This window comes from Dasypus novemcinctus, chromosome 6 (assembly GCF_030445035.2).
Source record: "Dasypus novemcinctus isolate mDasNov1 chromosome 6, mDasNov1.1.hap2, whole genome shotgun sequence".
NCBI lineage: Eukaryota > Metazoa > Chordata > Mammalia > Cingulata > Dasypodidae > Dasypus > Dasypus novemcinctus.
In genome coordinates this window covers 66,787,147-66,805,003 of record NC_080678.1, presented here as the reverse complement: position 1 = coordinate 66,805,003, position 17,857 = coordinate 66,787,147, and the positions used below count along the sequence as shown (strand labels likewise).

Sequence of the window (17,857 nt, the reverse complement as noted above, 5' to 3'; positions counted from 1 at the left end):
ATGAGTGGGGGTTGGGTGAAAGAAGAGAGCCTCAGACATTATGGCTACCCTGGCCTGAAACAGTAAGGGAAAAAAGGATACATTCAAATATTTTCTTGCATATCACAAATTAAATCAGAAACCATTAGGTAAGGGTGATTTCTTAAAATGTCTTTTACCTAAAATTCTTGAATGGGGTCAAATTTAAGTATTTAGCTCTTTCGCCAATGGTGCAGTTAAAAGGTACTAGAGAATGCTATTGTACTTTATATTTTTCCATTAAATATAATCTGTGATTTAATTAATTACCACAAGTACTTTGTGAACTATATGAGAAACTGATGCTACTTGCTTTATATAGTTTACTTTCTGTTTGGAAAATTTTAAAGTTCAAAGGTGTAAATAAATTTCTTTAGAATCACCACAGAGTTTCAATTTATAAAGGAAGGTCATTCGAAATTTCAAAACACAAACACTTTCTGTATTTAAAATATTTCTAAATTTGTCTGTGATCACTTAGTGCAAGGAAGAGAAGGTAGTAGGGTGACTAGGAGGGGAGGAAAGGAAGAGAATATTTTATAAGTATTGGAAAAATCAAGGGAAACTAATTGATATCTTCACCTAACTATATAAAACTTATTTCTCTTGTTTTAGCATAATCTGATAGTGATGTTTCTTAGATAGTGTCAGAAATATCAATACAATTTTCTAGTTACTTTAAATTCTCCAGTAGTACATCAATATCAATTCTAAAACTTAGAAATCTAAACACACACATTAAGAAAAAAAAACATTTACCTTGTGTTCGAGGTTCCCACTTATAAGGTTTGCAATGATTAACAGATCATCAAGCTGTGACACAATTCCAATCAATTAAGCAAGCTACAGCCTACATGCAGAAAGGCAGTGCATCTCCCAAGAACAAACAAAGGAGCCATATCACAGTGAGAATGGAGCAGATAAGGACCCTCACCCATTCGGGACCCAGGCGCCATCACACCCTCCTGCATTCCAAGAATATCCTACTTCCTAGTCTACTACCCCCTAGCCATACACAAAAGAATTCACTTTTACAGTCCCTTATTGGCCCAGGCTGTACTTGGGACTCTAACCCCCTCCATGCAGACTAACATTTCCCCACCTATTGATGTACTGTATAAAGTCATATCCACCTTCCATGAGCAGGCTGAATCTATTCTTCAGACCCCGTCCATTGAAAGAGCTTCTCCACTGAGAGATCTTGCTGCCTGCAATCATCAGTCTCTGTGTTCCAGTGAGCACCGTTTCTCTAATACCTTGTAAAAGATGACACCTTCAAACAAGGACTTAATCAAAAGCACTCACAAAGTTACATAATTACAGTAGGCTAATTTGTACAGCGTATGCTTTAAGTAAGCATCAGAAAGTAATTTTTTTTTTTACTTTTACTCCATTATTTAAAAAAATATATAGGGAAGCGGACTTGGCCCAGTGGATAGGGAGTCTGTCTACCACTTGGGAGGTCCGTGATTCAAACCCAGGCCTCGTTGATCCATGTGGAGCTGGCCCATGAGCAGTGCTGATGCACACAAGGAATGCCGTGCCATGCAGAGGTGCCCCCATGTAGGGGGGCCCCATTCCCAAGGCGTGCACCCCGTAAGGAGAGCCACCCAGCGGGAAAGAAAGTTCAGTCTGTCCAAGAATGGCGCCGCACACACGGAGAGCTGACGCAACAAGATGATGCAACAAAAAGAGACACAGATTCCCATGCTGCTGACAACAGAAGCAGACAAAAGAAGAACATGCAGCAAATGGACACAAAGAACAGACAACTCGGGCGGGGGGCGGGAGGGGAGGGGAAACAAATAAAATAAATCTTTAAAAAAATAAAAAATATATATATTGGCACTTGAAAAAAAAAATGTAAAAATTGTAACTGCTCAGAACTTACCACAAAACCATAAACTCTCTTTCTTCAGCATCTTTGCCCCTAACTCTCTTAAGCGACTACATCAACTGCTTTGTTGGGTTAATTTAAGAAAACCCTTAGTAAGGCTTTATATGAGTGGCCACTGGTTATTGGGGTTGAGTTCTTATTCTAACAGAAAATTTGTTTACATTGTTACAATTGGATTGCATTTGGTAATGGCATGCTATTCTTCCACATGTAGCAGTTATTAACAAAAGGCTTGTAATTGGATTATCCTATTTAAAATATTAAAAATAATCCTTTAGAAACAAAATGAAGTAAAATTTACTATTATCATAAAATGATTTTGCTTTGGCCCTTTTCACTGTTTTATAGTTTTTCCCTATATTAACATAAGTTGTAAACACTTAAGAATCTACTAATGAACTTCACTATATATAATTTGAATTTGTTACCTATAAAATGGTGCAGGTGATTAAATACAAAAAGAGCTCAAAGGGGAGAAATTTCCCTGCAAGGTAATTGCGAAGAAAGATATTATTACTCATCCATTATCTCACTCATTCTATAAGTCATTAGAAACACTGACTCCTATGGGCTCCCTGGGGTCGTTTGAAGGACAGAATGCAGTAAATGATGTGTGACAATTTCTCCATTCCCCAAAGGATTTTAGGTAATTATTACCATTCTACATGCACAAAAGTTAATTCATTACAAAAAGGCAATGGATGCCATAGGAAATTAGGGATTAATTCTCTCCTGGAAACCAGTTGAGAAAGACTACTGGTAGACACAGTACACTTCCTCCCTCCCTTCAAAGTACTCTGACATCAGACTCCTGGTATCTATTTTACCAACAGAAGGCTTTACTCTGTATCCACACCCCCAAGTTATTTGAAAATACCCACCTTTAAATATTTAAACTTTGTTTCCTCTTAAGCCATATTTTTCTCTTCAGTCCTTACTTTACAAAACTCAGTATGTCACAAGTCATCTTTTTGTGATGTTTTATCAAATAACAAAAATCTTCAAAAACTTTATGGAGATCTACAATCTACCTGTGAACTGATTATGAAAAACGAATTATTCTATTTAAAAAGGTAATGTGGATTTTGCAAATCTTTGCTTGTCTGTCTTGTGAGGATAAACAAATGGTAAAGAAAGATGGCTCCTTTCCTGACAACAGTAAGATTTTAATAAATGCTACCTGGAAAACCCTTTTAAGATACATTTTACTGAGCCACATGAGAGAATCTCATTCCACACTATATGAATCTTTTTCATTATTTTGGAACATAATTTGAGACTAAGGGCTATTTTCTTTGCTATACCAAGAAGCAAGTTTGTCCAGCTTATTTAATGACTTGACCTTTTTTGTCTTAAGGGAGATGATTCTATAAAAAGAATATTGGAAAGAGCTGACAACAATATTTAACACGTCAGTACACTGGCATACCAGTCACACTATGCTATACTATAGAACATAGGTTAGCAAATGCTTTTTGCAAAGAGCCAGATAATAAACATTTTAAGTCTTCTGGGCTACAAACTCTATAGCAACTATTCAGCTCTATTGTTGTAGCATAAAAGTATCCATACATGATAAGGAAAAGAATTAGCATGACAGTATTCCAATAAAACTTTATTTATAAACACTGAAATTTAAATTTCTATTATTTTTATGTCATGAAATGTTCTTTTTTAACCTTTAAAAAATGTAAACACAATTCAGGCCACGCATAGTTGGCAGCCAGCTGGATTTGGCCCACAGATCAGATCTGGCACATGGGCTGTAGCTGACTCTCCTTATACAGGCCTTCAGATGCTCTGTAGAAAATTTAGAAATAGATGGTTCAATTCTAAAGAATTTTGTTTTTAAATCTGTCATTTTATTTTTTTAAACATTTAATTTATTTATTCCCGTCCCTCTTGCCACTTGCGCTCTCTGTCTGCTCTCTGTCCATTCGCTGTGCATTCTTCTATGTCTACTTGTCTTCTTTTCTTGTCTTCTCTTTAGGAGGCACTGGGAACTGATCCTGGGACCTTCTAATGAGGGAGAGAGGCACTCAATCACTTTGAGCCACCTCAGCTCCTGGTTTTGTTGTGCCTCTCAGTGTCTTTCCTCTATTTCTTTTTTGTTGCATCATCTTGTTACACAAGCCTTCAGCTTGGGCCAGCTCACCCTGACTGGGAACCGAACCCGGAACCTCTCATATGGTAGACAGGAGCCCAATCACTTAAGCCACATCTGCTTCCCTACATCTCTCATTTTAAAACATAGACAAGGTCTCTTTATTTTGGATAAATGTACTCATCTACCAAAGAGAAAATAATTTTTTTTTAAATTCCCCAGTTTAAAAATGAAAAAAAGAAAAACACTATAAAACCAATGTTTCACCTTAAAATACATAATTAGGAAAAACATAAAATTAAAGATGGATTTTTTTAAATTCTGTACAATATAAAATGCAATGCATAGATTTGGTACATAATTTTTTACGTTTTATGTTAAGAAAAAGAAGACAATGAGGAAAACATCTATAAATCTCTCAGTCCCTTTTATGAATTATACATAGGAACTGGAATTTTACCTAGATGAGTTCTGGCTGCTTTTTAAAAAAGATACAATTATATCATAGAACACTGGCTTCTAAATTTTGGATAATTTTGAAAAGCAAACTCCTGCCTCCATAATACAGGGAAACAAGATAGTCTTTTCAGAGTCATCATCTGGTTTTAAAAAAAAAGTTCACAGTCTCCTTTACCTTTATCAAAAGGTAAAATAATTCACTACTACATTTACACACATTATTTTGATCTTCAGTAGTTCCTAAACACAAAAACAAACTTAACATGAACTTATATTTGCTTGACTTTTCTAAAACAAGACACTAATACATAATGTATTAAATTGGCAGAAGTCCATAGGTTAAAAAAAAAAAAAGAAAAAATGTTTACCAATTTTACCCATTCTAATTTTACAACAGTTTCAGGTGCTGAGACCTAATTGGTTTCTTTAGCCTATCCATTATGAACATAATTCAATCTTATATTTTAACACTTCTCAGTGGCATCTTTTGGTGGGTTCTTCATTTTGCGACGTATAAGATCATTTCGTCCTATTTCAATCATTTGCTCTTCCCATGATTTCATTTCATTATCATAACGAATTTTATCATCTTTAGCAAGCTGAACATATACCTAAGAAAAAGCACAATTGTTAAGATGAATTCCTTAGAGAAGTGTCTTTGCAATTAATTTCTGTAATGCCTCAGTATATTCTGGAATTTACATTACTGCTCTATTTGCATAAAGCAGGATTGGAGAAGGAATGTTTTTGTCAACTAAAAGTTGGATGCAAGGAAAATAAGAAATAAATAAGTATTAATGATGTTATAATTTCAGGGCTTAAAAGAAGAGATGGATAAAGTGGACAATCTAAGCTTATATAATTTAGTTTATATATCAATTTTATTTTCAGTCAAAAACTACCAAGAGATAAAAGCCAAATTGGTTCTAAGAATATAAAAATTACTTTAACATACTTTAAAACTGTGTTATTAGTAACATAAGGTTGTTTTCAAACAAATCCAGCCTTGCCCTAATACGTTCTCTCACAGACATTCTCACCAGCCCCCTGTGACTAAAAACCATACTACTTACTTGCTTTTGAGAATCAGGCAGATCTTTCCAGTTTTGATTTATAGTCTTCATCTTTGCCTGTAAAACAACCTATGTTTAAGTAGCAGATATGGGGACTTCTGTGATTAAAGAGAGAACTTTTTATTTAGGTGGCACCAGGAATTGAACCTGGGACCTTATATATGGGAAGCAGGCGATTAAACAACTGAGCTACATTTGCTTCCAATAAGTTTTTACTATTGTCTGAAAAACAAAAACTCAGATGTAAATAATTACAGGCAAAGCCTCATTATTCTTAACAACATCTCTCTTTAAACAAAAACTATTAAACTCTTAAAATTTACAGAAACAAATGAAGGTATTTATCTTTCAGATACATAAGTATTAATACCTATTATACTCTACATTCTGTCCTAGACTACTTCAATGACTAAGTGTTTTTATTTCTTTGTTGTAGCTTGATTGATTACTCAAAAATCTGCATCAACATGTTTAGGTAGTCATAGGAATAATACAACACCAGTCCCCAGCTGGAAAACGTCATTTTATCTCCCTTAAGCTTGATTCCTCATCTCTAAAGAGATAAAAAGTCTGTGTTTGCTCTCACCAACAACCCCATGACAACGGCATTGAACTAATTTTTTTAAAAGGCATAAATCTACACTGACAAAGAGAAGAGGAGAGGGTATAGGCAACAAAAAATCCTGGAAGCTACAAAGTAAATCAAGTAGTAACTTTGATCCACAAAACCCAATTCCGAAGCTGAAAGTGGGCAAACAAAAAAAGAAACTTAATTTATAATTCAGAACTTCCAAATAACTCAGGAATTAGAATCCCAAGTACCTATAAGCAGAGGTGAAGAGTCAGCTAAAAACAGGAGATGGTTAAAAATCTATTTTTAAAAAGGGTAAATCCCCACCATGGCAGTTTCTAGGATGTTTATATTGAAGAGAGTAAAACAAAGTCACTCTAAAACAGGGTAATTTGAGGGCAATGATACCATGTTAAAAATTGGGAGATTAGCAGTGGGTGTAGCTCAGTAGTTAAGCACTTGCTTCCCATCTACGACATCCTGGGTTCAATCCCTGTAGCAGTTTGATATAGTTATGAATTCCAAAAATGATCTGGTCTGTACCTGGGCGTGACTAAGTTATGATTAGGGCTTTGATTGGCATGGCAAAGGACAGAGTTGAGGGCTTTTAATGTTGGAGTTTGATGCTGAAACCGGAGCCCCAGGGAGAAAGACAGAACCGTTTGCCTGATAGTCTACAGCTGACCTTGTGGAGAGAGACAAAGCCTAAAGAGCCTCATAGTCTACGGCTGACCTTGTGGAGAAAACAGAGGAGCTGAGCCCAGGGGAACCCAGGAAGCTAAACCCTGTCAGATGTTGGCAGCCATCTTGCTCCAATATGTGAAAATAGACTTTGGTGAGGGAGGTAACTTATGCTCTATGGCCTGGTATCTGTAAACTCCTACCCCAAACAAATACCCTTTATAAAAACCAACCAATTTCTGGTATTTTGCATCAGCACCCCTTTGGCTGACCAGTACATCTCCTATTTTAAAAAAAACTGGGAGATTAGTACAAACTTACTCAATATCCTATAATGAAAAGTAAAAGGGATAAGAGATAGAAAACAGTAGAAAAAAGACAAGAAAATTGGAGGACACTTTCCTGGAACTGCAGGATAAGGGTTTCCAGATTAAAAGGCTCACCTAGTACCAAACGGATGAAAATACACTCACACCAAATACACTAAGGAACATAGGAAACATAGGGACAATCCTAAGAGCATCCAGGGAGTGAGAGAAAATAGTGACCACATCACATTCATAGAACCAATCATCAAAATGGCTTTGTATTTTTCAAAAGCAATACAGAAGACTAAGAGGAGAAAGAAGCAACACTTTTTTTAAAAGTAACATGATTTCTATCCTAGGATTCTATGCCCAGTGAAACTATCAAATATGAAGATAAAGACATTTTCAGACAAGCAAGACTCAAAATAGTTAATCTCCCATGCACCTTTACTGGGTGAGATGCTATTCTATTATAGAATGAGTAAACAAAGAAAGAAGACAACAACACAAGCAAAAGTACAAGGAAGAGAATGAAGGAAGATCCCAGAATGTTATCCTGTAAACTAGGCATATAAGACTGGAAAAAAATCAGAGGTTCGAGTGAAATTAATGAATATCAAATTCATTTAAATATATTCAAAGCCGATGAAACTGAAGAGTTTGAGGATAAATTATTGATAATTACTAAGAAAAAAAGAACAAACAATAACAAAATACAAGACAATGAATTTTAGAGAAAATAATAATGTAAGGGCATTATTAAAGATATGGAAATAAGAATCAGCTAAAACATTAGAATGTGTCTGCTTGTGGAATAGGAGACAAGGCAGGGCAGTGAAAACTGCTACATTTTACAACAAGGCTTAAAAATTATTTTGTACAATTCATCCAGATAGAATCATCAATGGTATCTGATATAATCACAGTTATGCATTCATCACCTCAATTATTAGCGCATTTTCATTATTTCAATAATAAACAAAAAAAACCAAGAAAATTCCTCACCCCTCAATCAAATTGTATGCTTTATTAATATGTATCAATAAAACAGATTTGTTTAAAAAATTATTTTGTATTAATATAACATTTTTCAATGAATAAAAATGATATAGTTGAGTTATATCTGAATTTCTAAGGTTAAACCTAACCATTATCTTCTCTTGATCATTCTAAGGCACAGCCAAAGTTACAAACCACTGTTTTAGGATTTTCTACCATATGATCTTTATATTGACAAGAAAATTAAATCCACACTAAATTAATAACATAGTAGGACAACACATTCTTATAGGTAATCCTTTTGCTTCAATAAGAGGAATTCAAATTAATAAAAACTGAGCACTGTCCACTTAAAAATGCATTTCAGTAATGTAAGCCACAGAAATTGAATTTAAAATCCCAAAGGGAGCAAATCAGTAGAAGGATGCTGCAAAGGGAAATTATGATATATATATATATACACATATATACACATTTTAAAAATTGTATATAAAACAGGTTTTTGTGAAATGAACTACAGATCCAATAACCCAAAAAGGCAGGGTGCCAAAAAACTTCATCTCTGATTGGCAAGGGTTAGAGTGCTGATCTTCCACTTTTACCACACCATAAAAGGAAAAATGCAATGATAATTTGGACATTCTAAGAATTAAAAAAAGAAATGCCTAAGCCATAGCCATGATTTATAAGCTTTTTAAGTCTTTGACACTTTTTGTATGAGGATATTTATGTTTATAACACATTCCAACTGGCCTAACCAAAATTTTATTAAAGGAAGCAATATGGAGCAATAGATGATCCTTAATTCCCAGTATATAACATTGCACCTCTACTCTCACAGTTTCAGTGACTGGAAAACCATTAAAAACTGCTGGATTAGAAAACTCTCCAGAAGAACTTTGCCATCCCTATGAATCAGAAAATTTCATGATTTTTAATTAGAAAAGTTGACAATGTATGTAGTACTGGCAACAATGCATATAAAATAATTGTATGTCATATGAAATAAAAAGGACCTTTCTTTAAAAGATTTCCATTAAAGAGGACCCTATAGAAAGTTTAGTTTCTGTACCTTGCTACTTTTCTTCACCATCTTAAATGACATGGTACCCTTGGAACTTCCTGTCAAATATTTTTAAAACTAAACAAAAATTGAAAAAAAAAATACAGTTCTATTACCTGTGGTGAATGTTCCTTGGCTTCTTGGAAGCATTCAGACACAAAAATGTTAAAAGCTGATCGAGGTTTTTTCGGTTTACCAAGCATTGTTAGCACCTAAATAACAAAATATAAGAGATAACGGTTTTAAATTCCATGACAATTGTAATTACAGAAATTTATTCAGTACTATGACTTACAAAAGGTTTCTTAAAGTGAATGTTATGAGTCTTGTATTACATGTTATTATTATATTTTTGAGGATAGATTTTTTTATAGCACTGAGTTTTGAAAATTATAATAACTTTGATGAGTTATTTTCCATGGAACATTTCCTTTACATATTTATTTTCATGGTTGCCTTGAACTGAATAACCAAGCACATATTCACAAAATCTTTTTCAAAAGACAAAACACAATGGATTCTTAGATTTTACAAAAGCATAAGCAACACCAAAACAGTAAGACAGAAAAAAAAAAACCAAAAACAGTAAGACAAATGGGACTTCACCAAAGTTGAAATATTTTGTACATCAAAGGACATTATCAGGAAAGTAAAAACACAATCTACAGAATGGGAGAAAATATTTGGAAGCCATATATCTCATAAGGGTTTAATCCTCAGACTATATAAAAAAACTCCTACAAGTCAACAAAAAAACACCAAGCAATCCAATTTAAAAAATGAGCACAGCATGCGCAGTGCTGATGCGCGCAAGGAGTGCCCTGCCACGCAGGGGTGTCCCCCGCGTAAGGGAGCCCAACGCATAAGGAGTGCACCCATAAGGAGAGCCGCCCAGCGTGAAAGAAAGTGCAGCCTGCCCAGGAATGGCGCCACCCACACTTCCCGTGCCGCTGACGACAACAGAAGCGGACAAAGAAACAAGACGCACCAAATAGACACAGAGAACAGACAACCCGGGGCGGGGGGGAATTAAATAAAATAAATCTTTAAAAAAAAAAAAAATGGGCACAGGACGTTGAATATACATTTCTCCAAGATATACAAATGGTCAGTGAGCACATGAAAAAATGTTCAACATCATTAGCCATTAGGGAAACACAAATCAAATCCACAATAAGACACCATCTCATAACCACTAGAATGGCTACTATTAAAAATGTGAAAGTACAAGTGCTGGTGAGGATCAGAGAACTAGAAACCTTAGGACATTGCTGGTGAGAATGTACTGATGCAGGTGGTATGGAAAACAGCTTGGGAAGATGTTCAAAAAAAGTCAAACATAGAACTACCATTTGACCTGGCAGTCCATGTTCTAGGTATATACCCAAAATAAGTGAATTTAGGAACTCAATCAGAGCAGCATTATTCACAATAGCTGAAAAGTAGAAGCAAATCAAATGTTCATCAACAGAGGAATGGATAAACAAAAAGCAGTGCTGTATGCAACAATACTTAAAAATGAAGTTCTCATACACACTACTATATGGACAAACCTTAACTAACATCATGTTGAATGAAAGAAGTCAGAGACAAAGGACAGATATTGTATGATTGCACTTATATAAAATAGCTAGAATATACAATTCAGGTTAACCGCAGATGAGGAGGAAGGGAGAATGGGGAATTAATACATAATGGGTGCAGGGTTTCTGTTTGGGGTGATGAGAAAGTTCTGGTAATGGATGGTGGTGAGGGTAGTATAATATTGAGAATGTGATTAATTCCACTGAATGGTATGCTTCAAAGCAATTGAGAACAGAAAGCTTATACTGTATGAATGTTTCAAAAACTAAAAAAAATAAAATAACAAAATGTTAATAACCAGACAAAAAAATAAAAACACATTATGCTAAGTGAAAGAAACCAGTCACAAAGTACTAAGTGTTCTATGATTCTATTTACATAAAATGTAAATATATATCAATTTATGAAGATGGAGTTAGATTACAGGTTATGTAAGACTAGGTAAGGATAGAGGGATTGTGAGGTGCCTGTTAAGGGGGGCAGGGTTTTTCTTTCTGGAGTGATAAAATTGTTCTAAAAATTTTTGTGGTGATGAATACAAAATACTGTGATTATATTAAAAGCCAGTGATTGTATACTTGGGATGAACTGTATGATAGTGAATATGTCTCAATAAACTGCTTTAGACTTCCAGGAAGATGACAGACTAGAAAGACAGGGGAATCTCTTCTATCCCAGAAAAATCGCTAGAGAAGAGGCAGAAACGGGCTAGAAAAAAAATCATCTAGGGTTTAGGACACCAGGAGAAGGATGGACAGTGCCCAGAAGAGAGAGGGGCAAAGGAAAAGAATCATGATGGCAAAACTGTGAAAACCATGAGTTAAAAGCCGCAGCTGTCAGCATCCACCCCCAGCCTTTAGACACTTTTGGATTCTCAGGCCTCAGCAGCCGATAGCTACAGATAAACCGCACCCCAGGGACCCGCCTCCCCAGGACATGGAAGAGAGAGGAACAAGCCTCAGGCTGACTCACAAGTCTGGTCTGCTGCGTCCCAGGAGCCCTTCCAGGCATGGAGGGCCATGCCCTTGTTTCCCTAGAAGCTGGTGAGGGAGTAAGGCAGAGATTTGTAACCAGAAGAAAAGATTTCAGGGGTCGGTGAGCTTGAATTAAAAAAGATCAACTTATTATCTTTATTTTCTCTGACCTCTAACTGAAATCTAGCATTTCCTTCACTTATGTGTAGGCAATAAATTATAGCAATATTCTTTTCATATCACATTAGTGTTGTTGCATATCTCAAAAAAAATTGCTTATGTACTCATCCATACTTCGAAATTACCGTATTGTTAGACCTGATGCTAGGTGAGTGTCATTAAACTATCTGCTGCAACATTCTGAGAGACAGGCCATGGTTCTCACTTGACTAGCAAAGGGGTATGTGGAACAAAAGAGGTTAAGAACCCCTGGACTAAGGAGATCCAGCCCTCTGAATCTCCCTCTACTGATAGGGACACAGTGGGGAGTGGACTTCCAGCCAAGTTGGAGAACTGCCTCTGAAAAGTTTGTATTCCAAAGCTCTTAGCCTCCAGGCAAGATCCTTGATTACACTGATCTGGTCCCTGTCGAGGCATATACTCTGACCAAGCTTTGAACTGAGAGGGCTATCAAAGAGTGCTATGTGTTGATGGCAAGGAAATTAAAGATAAATGAGTCTACATCCTTTTTTTTTCCTTCTAATTTTAAATTTTGTCTTCAAAAAAGTTTTAGATCACAGTAAAGTCACATATACAATGTAGGGCACTCTCATATATCCAGCATCAAACCCTCTTCCCCCTTCCCCAGCAATGATCTTCTTACATATTCATGTTATATTTGCTGCAGCTGATGTACAGATATTGAAACAGAGCTATCAAACATGGTACCATTTTGGTTTACATTATGGTTTACATTTTAGACTGTACAATTTTCTAAATTTTTAGTTACCTTATGTTTTACATTACGGTTTACATTTTAGTCTATAGACTTTTATAAATTTCTGCTGTAATTTAACATGCCCTATATCCATCATTGCACAATCTTGTGGAACACTTCCATTGCCCCCCAGTTACCCTGCTTCCATCTATTCTATTCTTCTCTCCCCCTCCCTTCAAGGCCCACAGTGACAATCAATCTTCACCGCTTAAACCAGATTCACAGATACTTGCCACAATGCTGAGGACTTGGAGTTGTCCTAAATGATATTGCAGGGACAGATGCTGGACATTATATATCCTGCCATAACCCACTGAATGTACTGGGGGAGAGTGTAAACTACAAAGTAAACTATAAGCCATGTGGAACAGCAGTGCTCCGAATGTATTCACCAAATGCAATGAATGTGCCACGCTGATGAAAGAGGTTGTTGATGTGGGAGGAGTGGGGGTGTGTTGGGGGTGTGGGGTATGGGGTATGTGGGAACCTCTTATATTTTTTAATGTAACATTTTTTGTGATCTATGTATCTTTAAAAAAAAAAAGGCAATTAAAAAAAAAAAAAAGCCGGGTTGGAGAGCCCAGAATGAATGAATGAATAAAACAAATAGAACAAGTTGAACCAAGAATCAAAGAAAAGCAGTAACACAGAGCCTCTTGCCACTAAATCTCTAGGAAAGATGGTATTCGCATAAAGACGGACACATCTATCAGTGGAACAAAACTGAGAGTCCAGAAATAAACCTTTCTCTTTATGGCCAACTGGTTTTCGACAAACCCACCAGAGCCAAGTTAATGGGACAAAACAGTCTTTTGAACAAATGATGCTGGGGGAACTGAATATCCATAACAAAAAAAAAAAAGGAAGAGTACCCCTATCTCACTCCCTATAAAAGAATCAACTTAAAATATATCAAAGACCTAAATATAAAAGCTAAGACCACAGTACTACTAGAAGAAAATGAAGGGAAGCAGACTTGGCCTAATGGATAGGGCATCCACCTACCACATGGGAGGTCTGTGGTTCAAACCCTGAGCCTCCTTGACCTGTGTGGAGCTGGCCCATGCGCAGTCCTGATGCGCAGTCCTGATGCGCAGTCCTGATGCGCACAAGGAGTGCCGTGCCAACTAGGGGTGTCCCCCACGTAGGGGAGCCCCACGCACAAGGAGTGTGCCCCGTAAGGAGAGCCGCCCAGCGCGAAAGAAAGTGCAGCCTGCCGAAGAATGGCGCCGCACACAAGGAGAGCTGACACAGCAAGATGATGCAACAAAAAGAAACACAGATTCCCAGTGCCGCCGCTGATAAGGATAGAAGCGGTCACAGAAGAACACACAGCAAATGGACACAGAGAACAGACAACCGGGGGGGGGGGGGGGAGAGGAATAAAAAATAAATCTTTAAAAAAAAGAAAACGAAGGGAAACATCTTAAAGAACTTGTGGTAGGTGGTAGTTTCTTGAACCTTACACCCAAAGCACAAGCAACAGAAGAAAAATTAGATAAATAGGACATCCTCAAAATTAAAGGCTTCTGCACCTCAAAGGAATTTGTCAAAAGGGTGAAAAGGCAGCAAACTCACTGAGAGAAAATATTTGTTAATCCATAAGGGTTTAACATCAATAATATATACAGAGATGCTACAATTCAACAATAAAAAGACAAAGGACCTGATTTTAAAATGTGCAAAAGACTTGAAAAGACATTTGTCCAAAGAAGAAATAAAAACGGCAAAAAAAAGAAGTGAAAAAATGTTCAATGTCACTAGCGATTAGGGAAGTGAAAATCAAAGTTACAATAAGATATCATTTCACACCTATTAGGATTGCCACTATTAAAAAGGCAGAGAACTACAAGTGTCAGGGAGGATGTAGAGAGATAGGGACACTTATTCACTATTTGGTTGGAACGTAGAATGGTACAGCCACCGTAGGGGACTTTTGGCAGTTCCTAAAGAAGGTGAATATAGATTTGTTACGTGACCCAGCAATACTACTATTTGGTATACACCCAAAAGTACTGAGAGCAGCAACACAAACAGACATGTGCACACCAATGTTCATATTGGCATTATTCATGACTGCCAAAAGTTGAAAACCCAGGTGTCCATCAACTAATGAATGGATAAACAAATCGTGGTATATACACATGATGGAATATTATGGAGTATGTAAAAAGAAATGAATTTAGGGAAGCAGATGTGGCTCAAGTGATAGAGCTTCCGCCTACCATGTGGGAGGACCCAAGTTCGATCCCTGGAGCCTCCTAGTGAAAAAGAAGAAGAGAGAGTATGCCTGCGTGACGAGCCAGTACCCACGCGAGTGCCTGCGTGGTGATCCTAAGTGCCCACATGGTGAGCCAGTGCCTGCAGGGGTGAGTCATCAGCAAGATGACGACGCACCAAAGAGAGACAAAGGAGAGTCAAGATGAAGCACAGCAGAAACCAGGAACTGAGGTGGCGCAATTGACAGGGAACCTTTCTTCACATGAGGAGTCTCCAGGATCAAATCCCGATGAATCCTAGAGGAGAGGAAATAAGAAGACAACACAGACAGCAAAAACAGCAGGGTGGGAGGAGGGGAAGGGGGGAAATAAATATATAAATCTTTAAAAAAAAAAAGAAGAAGAAATGAATTTGTGAAGCATATGACAACATGGATGAACCTGGAAGACACTGAGTAAAACAATTCAGACACAAAATGATCAGTTCTATATGAAGGTACTACTATAAACTAAACATACTGTGTAACCTCATGGAGTTAATAACTTTAAAATAAGTCACCAGAATAAAGAATGAGGTTAGACAGTGGACAGCTGAGTGTTAACAGAATTGGTAAAAAGGATATGGTTAATCTTTGGAAATGAACAGAAAAGGTGAAAGCCCAACATAATTTCTGTAACTAGCAGCTCTCTTATGTGTGTATGAAAGTGGTTTCAAGGGAGAGTCTGAGGTCATGTATATTACTAAATGGAAAGCTAAAAATGTAACAAAAAAATGTATAGCATACTAAAACCATATGTGAAATATGAATATGGGTAAAATTGTACATATAAGACTTGTTTCTTTGAAATTGAACCAATATATGTTACTATACTATATTAATATCAAACAAAAAAACCCACATTATGCTAAATGAAAGAATTCAGACACAAAGTACTGCATACTGTATGATTCCATTTATATAAAATGTATAAATAAATCAATTCATAAAGATTAAATGAGATTAATAGTTATGCAGGGCTTATGGAGGGTTAGGGAAGGACTGCTAAGGGATATGGAGTTTTTCTTTTTGGAGTAATGAAATTGTTCTAAAACTTTTTGTGGTGATGAATGCACAATATTGTGATTATGCTAAAAGCCATTGGTTATATACGTTGGAAAGATCCTACGGTATATGAATATATCTCAGTACAACTGCCTAATAAATAAACACGTAATTTTCCAAGAATAGTCAGAAATAGCAGCTATGTACAGCAAGGGAAGCATAGAGAGATTAAGAGGTGAAGAATTTTCTAGCTGCAACAAATACACTGTGACCAGGCACTGAACTGATAGCTGCCAAAGAGCGCCATCTGTTGGCAGGCCAAGGAAGTATATGTGAGAAACTTAAAAGTAAGAAAGTGACCTTTCTTCCAGCCTTTACAACCACCCTTCCCCAGGTCTCAAGGAAACAGGTCTCCAATCAATTACAGGGTCCAGAGCCCAGTTCTGAGCAACTAGCAGGGACAATCCTAACAATCCAGGTTGATCCAAGAATCAAAGAGCAGTAGATCTTTCTACAGGCTAGACCACATGTTAGATCACAATGCAGGTCTTGATAACTGTAAAAAAGACTGAAATTATGCAAAGCACTTTCTCAGATCAAAATGGAAAAACTGGAAATCAATAATATACAGGAAAGAGGTAAATTTGCAAATGTACAGAGGCTGAACAACAAACTCCTAAATAATCAGTGGGTCAAAGAAGAAATAAGTGAAATCAGTAAATATATTAAGATAAATGAAAATGAGAACACAACTTATCAAAACTTATAGGATACAGCAATGGCAGTTCTGAAAGGGAAATTAGTAGTCCCAAATGCCTTATTATAAAAGAAGAGCTAAAATCAAATATCTAACTGAACAAATGGAGAAACTAGAAAAAGAACAGCAAACCAATCCCAAAGCAAGCAGAAGGACAGAAATAATAAAGATTAAAGCAGAAATAAATGAATTTGAGAACAAAACACAACAGAGATAATCAACAAAACCAAAAGCTGGTTCTTTGAGAAGATCAATAAAAAAAATTGACAAACCCCTAGCTAGATTAACAAAGAAAAAAAGAGAAAAGATGCAAATAAATACAATCAGAAATGAAAGGGGAAAGTTATGACTGACCCCACAGAAATAAAAAGGATCACAATAGGATATTATGAGAAACTGTATGCCAATAAACTAGACAACCTAGAAATAGTTTTCAAATTCCTAGAAATGTACAACCTACACAGACACTGCAAAAGATACAAGAACTGAACAAACCAATTACATTTAAAGAGACTGAATCTGTCATCAAAAACATCCCAACAAAGAAAAGTCCAGGACCAAATGGCTTCACAGGTGAATTCTACAAGCATTTTGAGAATAATTAACACCAATCCTGCTTAAATGCTTCCAAAAATTGAAGAGAAGGGAAAATTACCCAACACATTTTATGAAGCCAACATCTCCTTAATCCCAAAGCCAGATAAAGACACTACAAGAAAAGAAAATTACAGACCAATCTCTCTAATGAACATACATGCAAAAATTATCAAAACAAAACAAAACAAAAATTGCAAATAGAATCCAACAGCTTATCAAAAGACTTATACAACACAACCAAGTGAGATTTGTTCCTGGTATGCAAGAGTGGTTCAACATAAGAAAATCAATGAATGTAATACACCATATAAATAACTGAAGGGAAAAAAGCAGATAGATGATCACTGCATCAATGCAGAAAAGCCATTTGACAAAATTCAGTATCCTTTCTTGATAAAAACACTTTTAAGATAAGAATAGAATGAAAATTCCTCAATATGATAAAAAGTATATATGAAAAACCCACAGCCAACATTGTACTCAATGGGGAAAGGTTAAAAGCTTTCCTTCTAAGATCAGAACAAGACAAGGATGCCCACTCTTACCCACTATAGTTGTTTATTTTAAACTGGC

The 17,857-nt window shown here is 36.2% G+C and overlaps 1 protein-coding gene across 1 annotated transcript in view; it reads right to left on the bottom strand.

The window, feature by feature from the left end:
- Positions 1-756: 756 nt before the first annotated feature.
- LOC101440703 (transcription factor A, mitochondrial) overlaps positions 757-17,857 on the bottom strand; it is a 28,433-nt gene continuing 11,332 nt past the window's right edge. The window contains exons 5-7 of the mRNA XM_004473201.5: positions 9,290-9,385; positions 5,552-5,608; positions 757-5,089 (exon numbers count right to left, since the gene is read on the bottom strand). Coding sequence (XP_004473258.1) covers positions 4,943-5,089; positions 5,552-5,608; positions 9,290-9,385 — 300 coding nt within the window. The 3' untranslated portion in view covers positions 757-4,942. The remainder of the gene's footprint in view (positions 5,090-5,551; positions 5,609-9,289; positions 9,386-17,857) is intronic.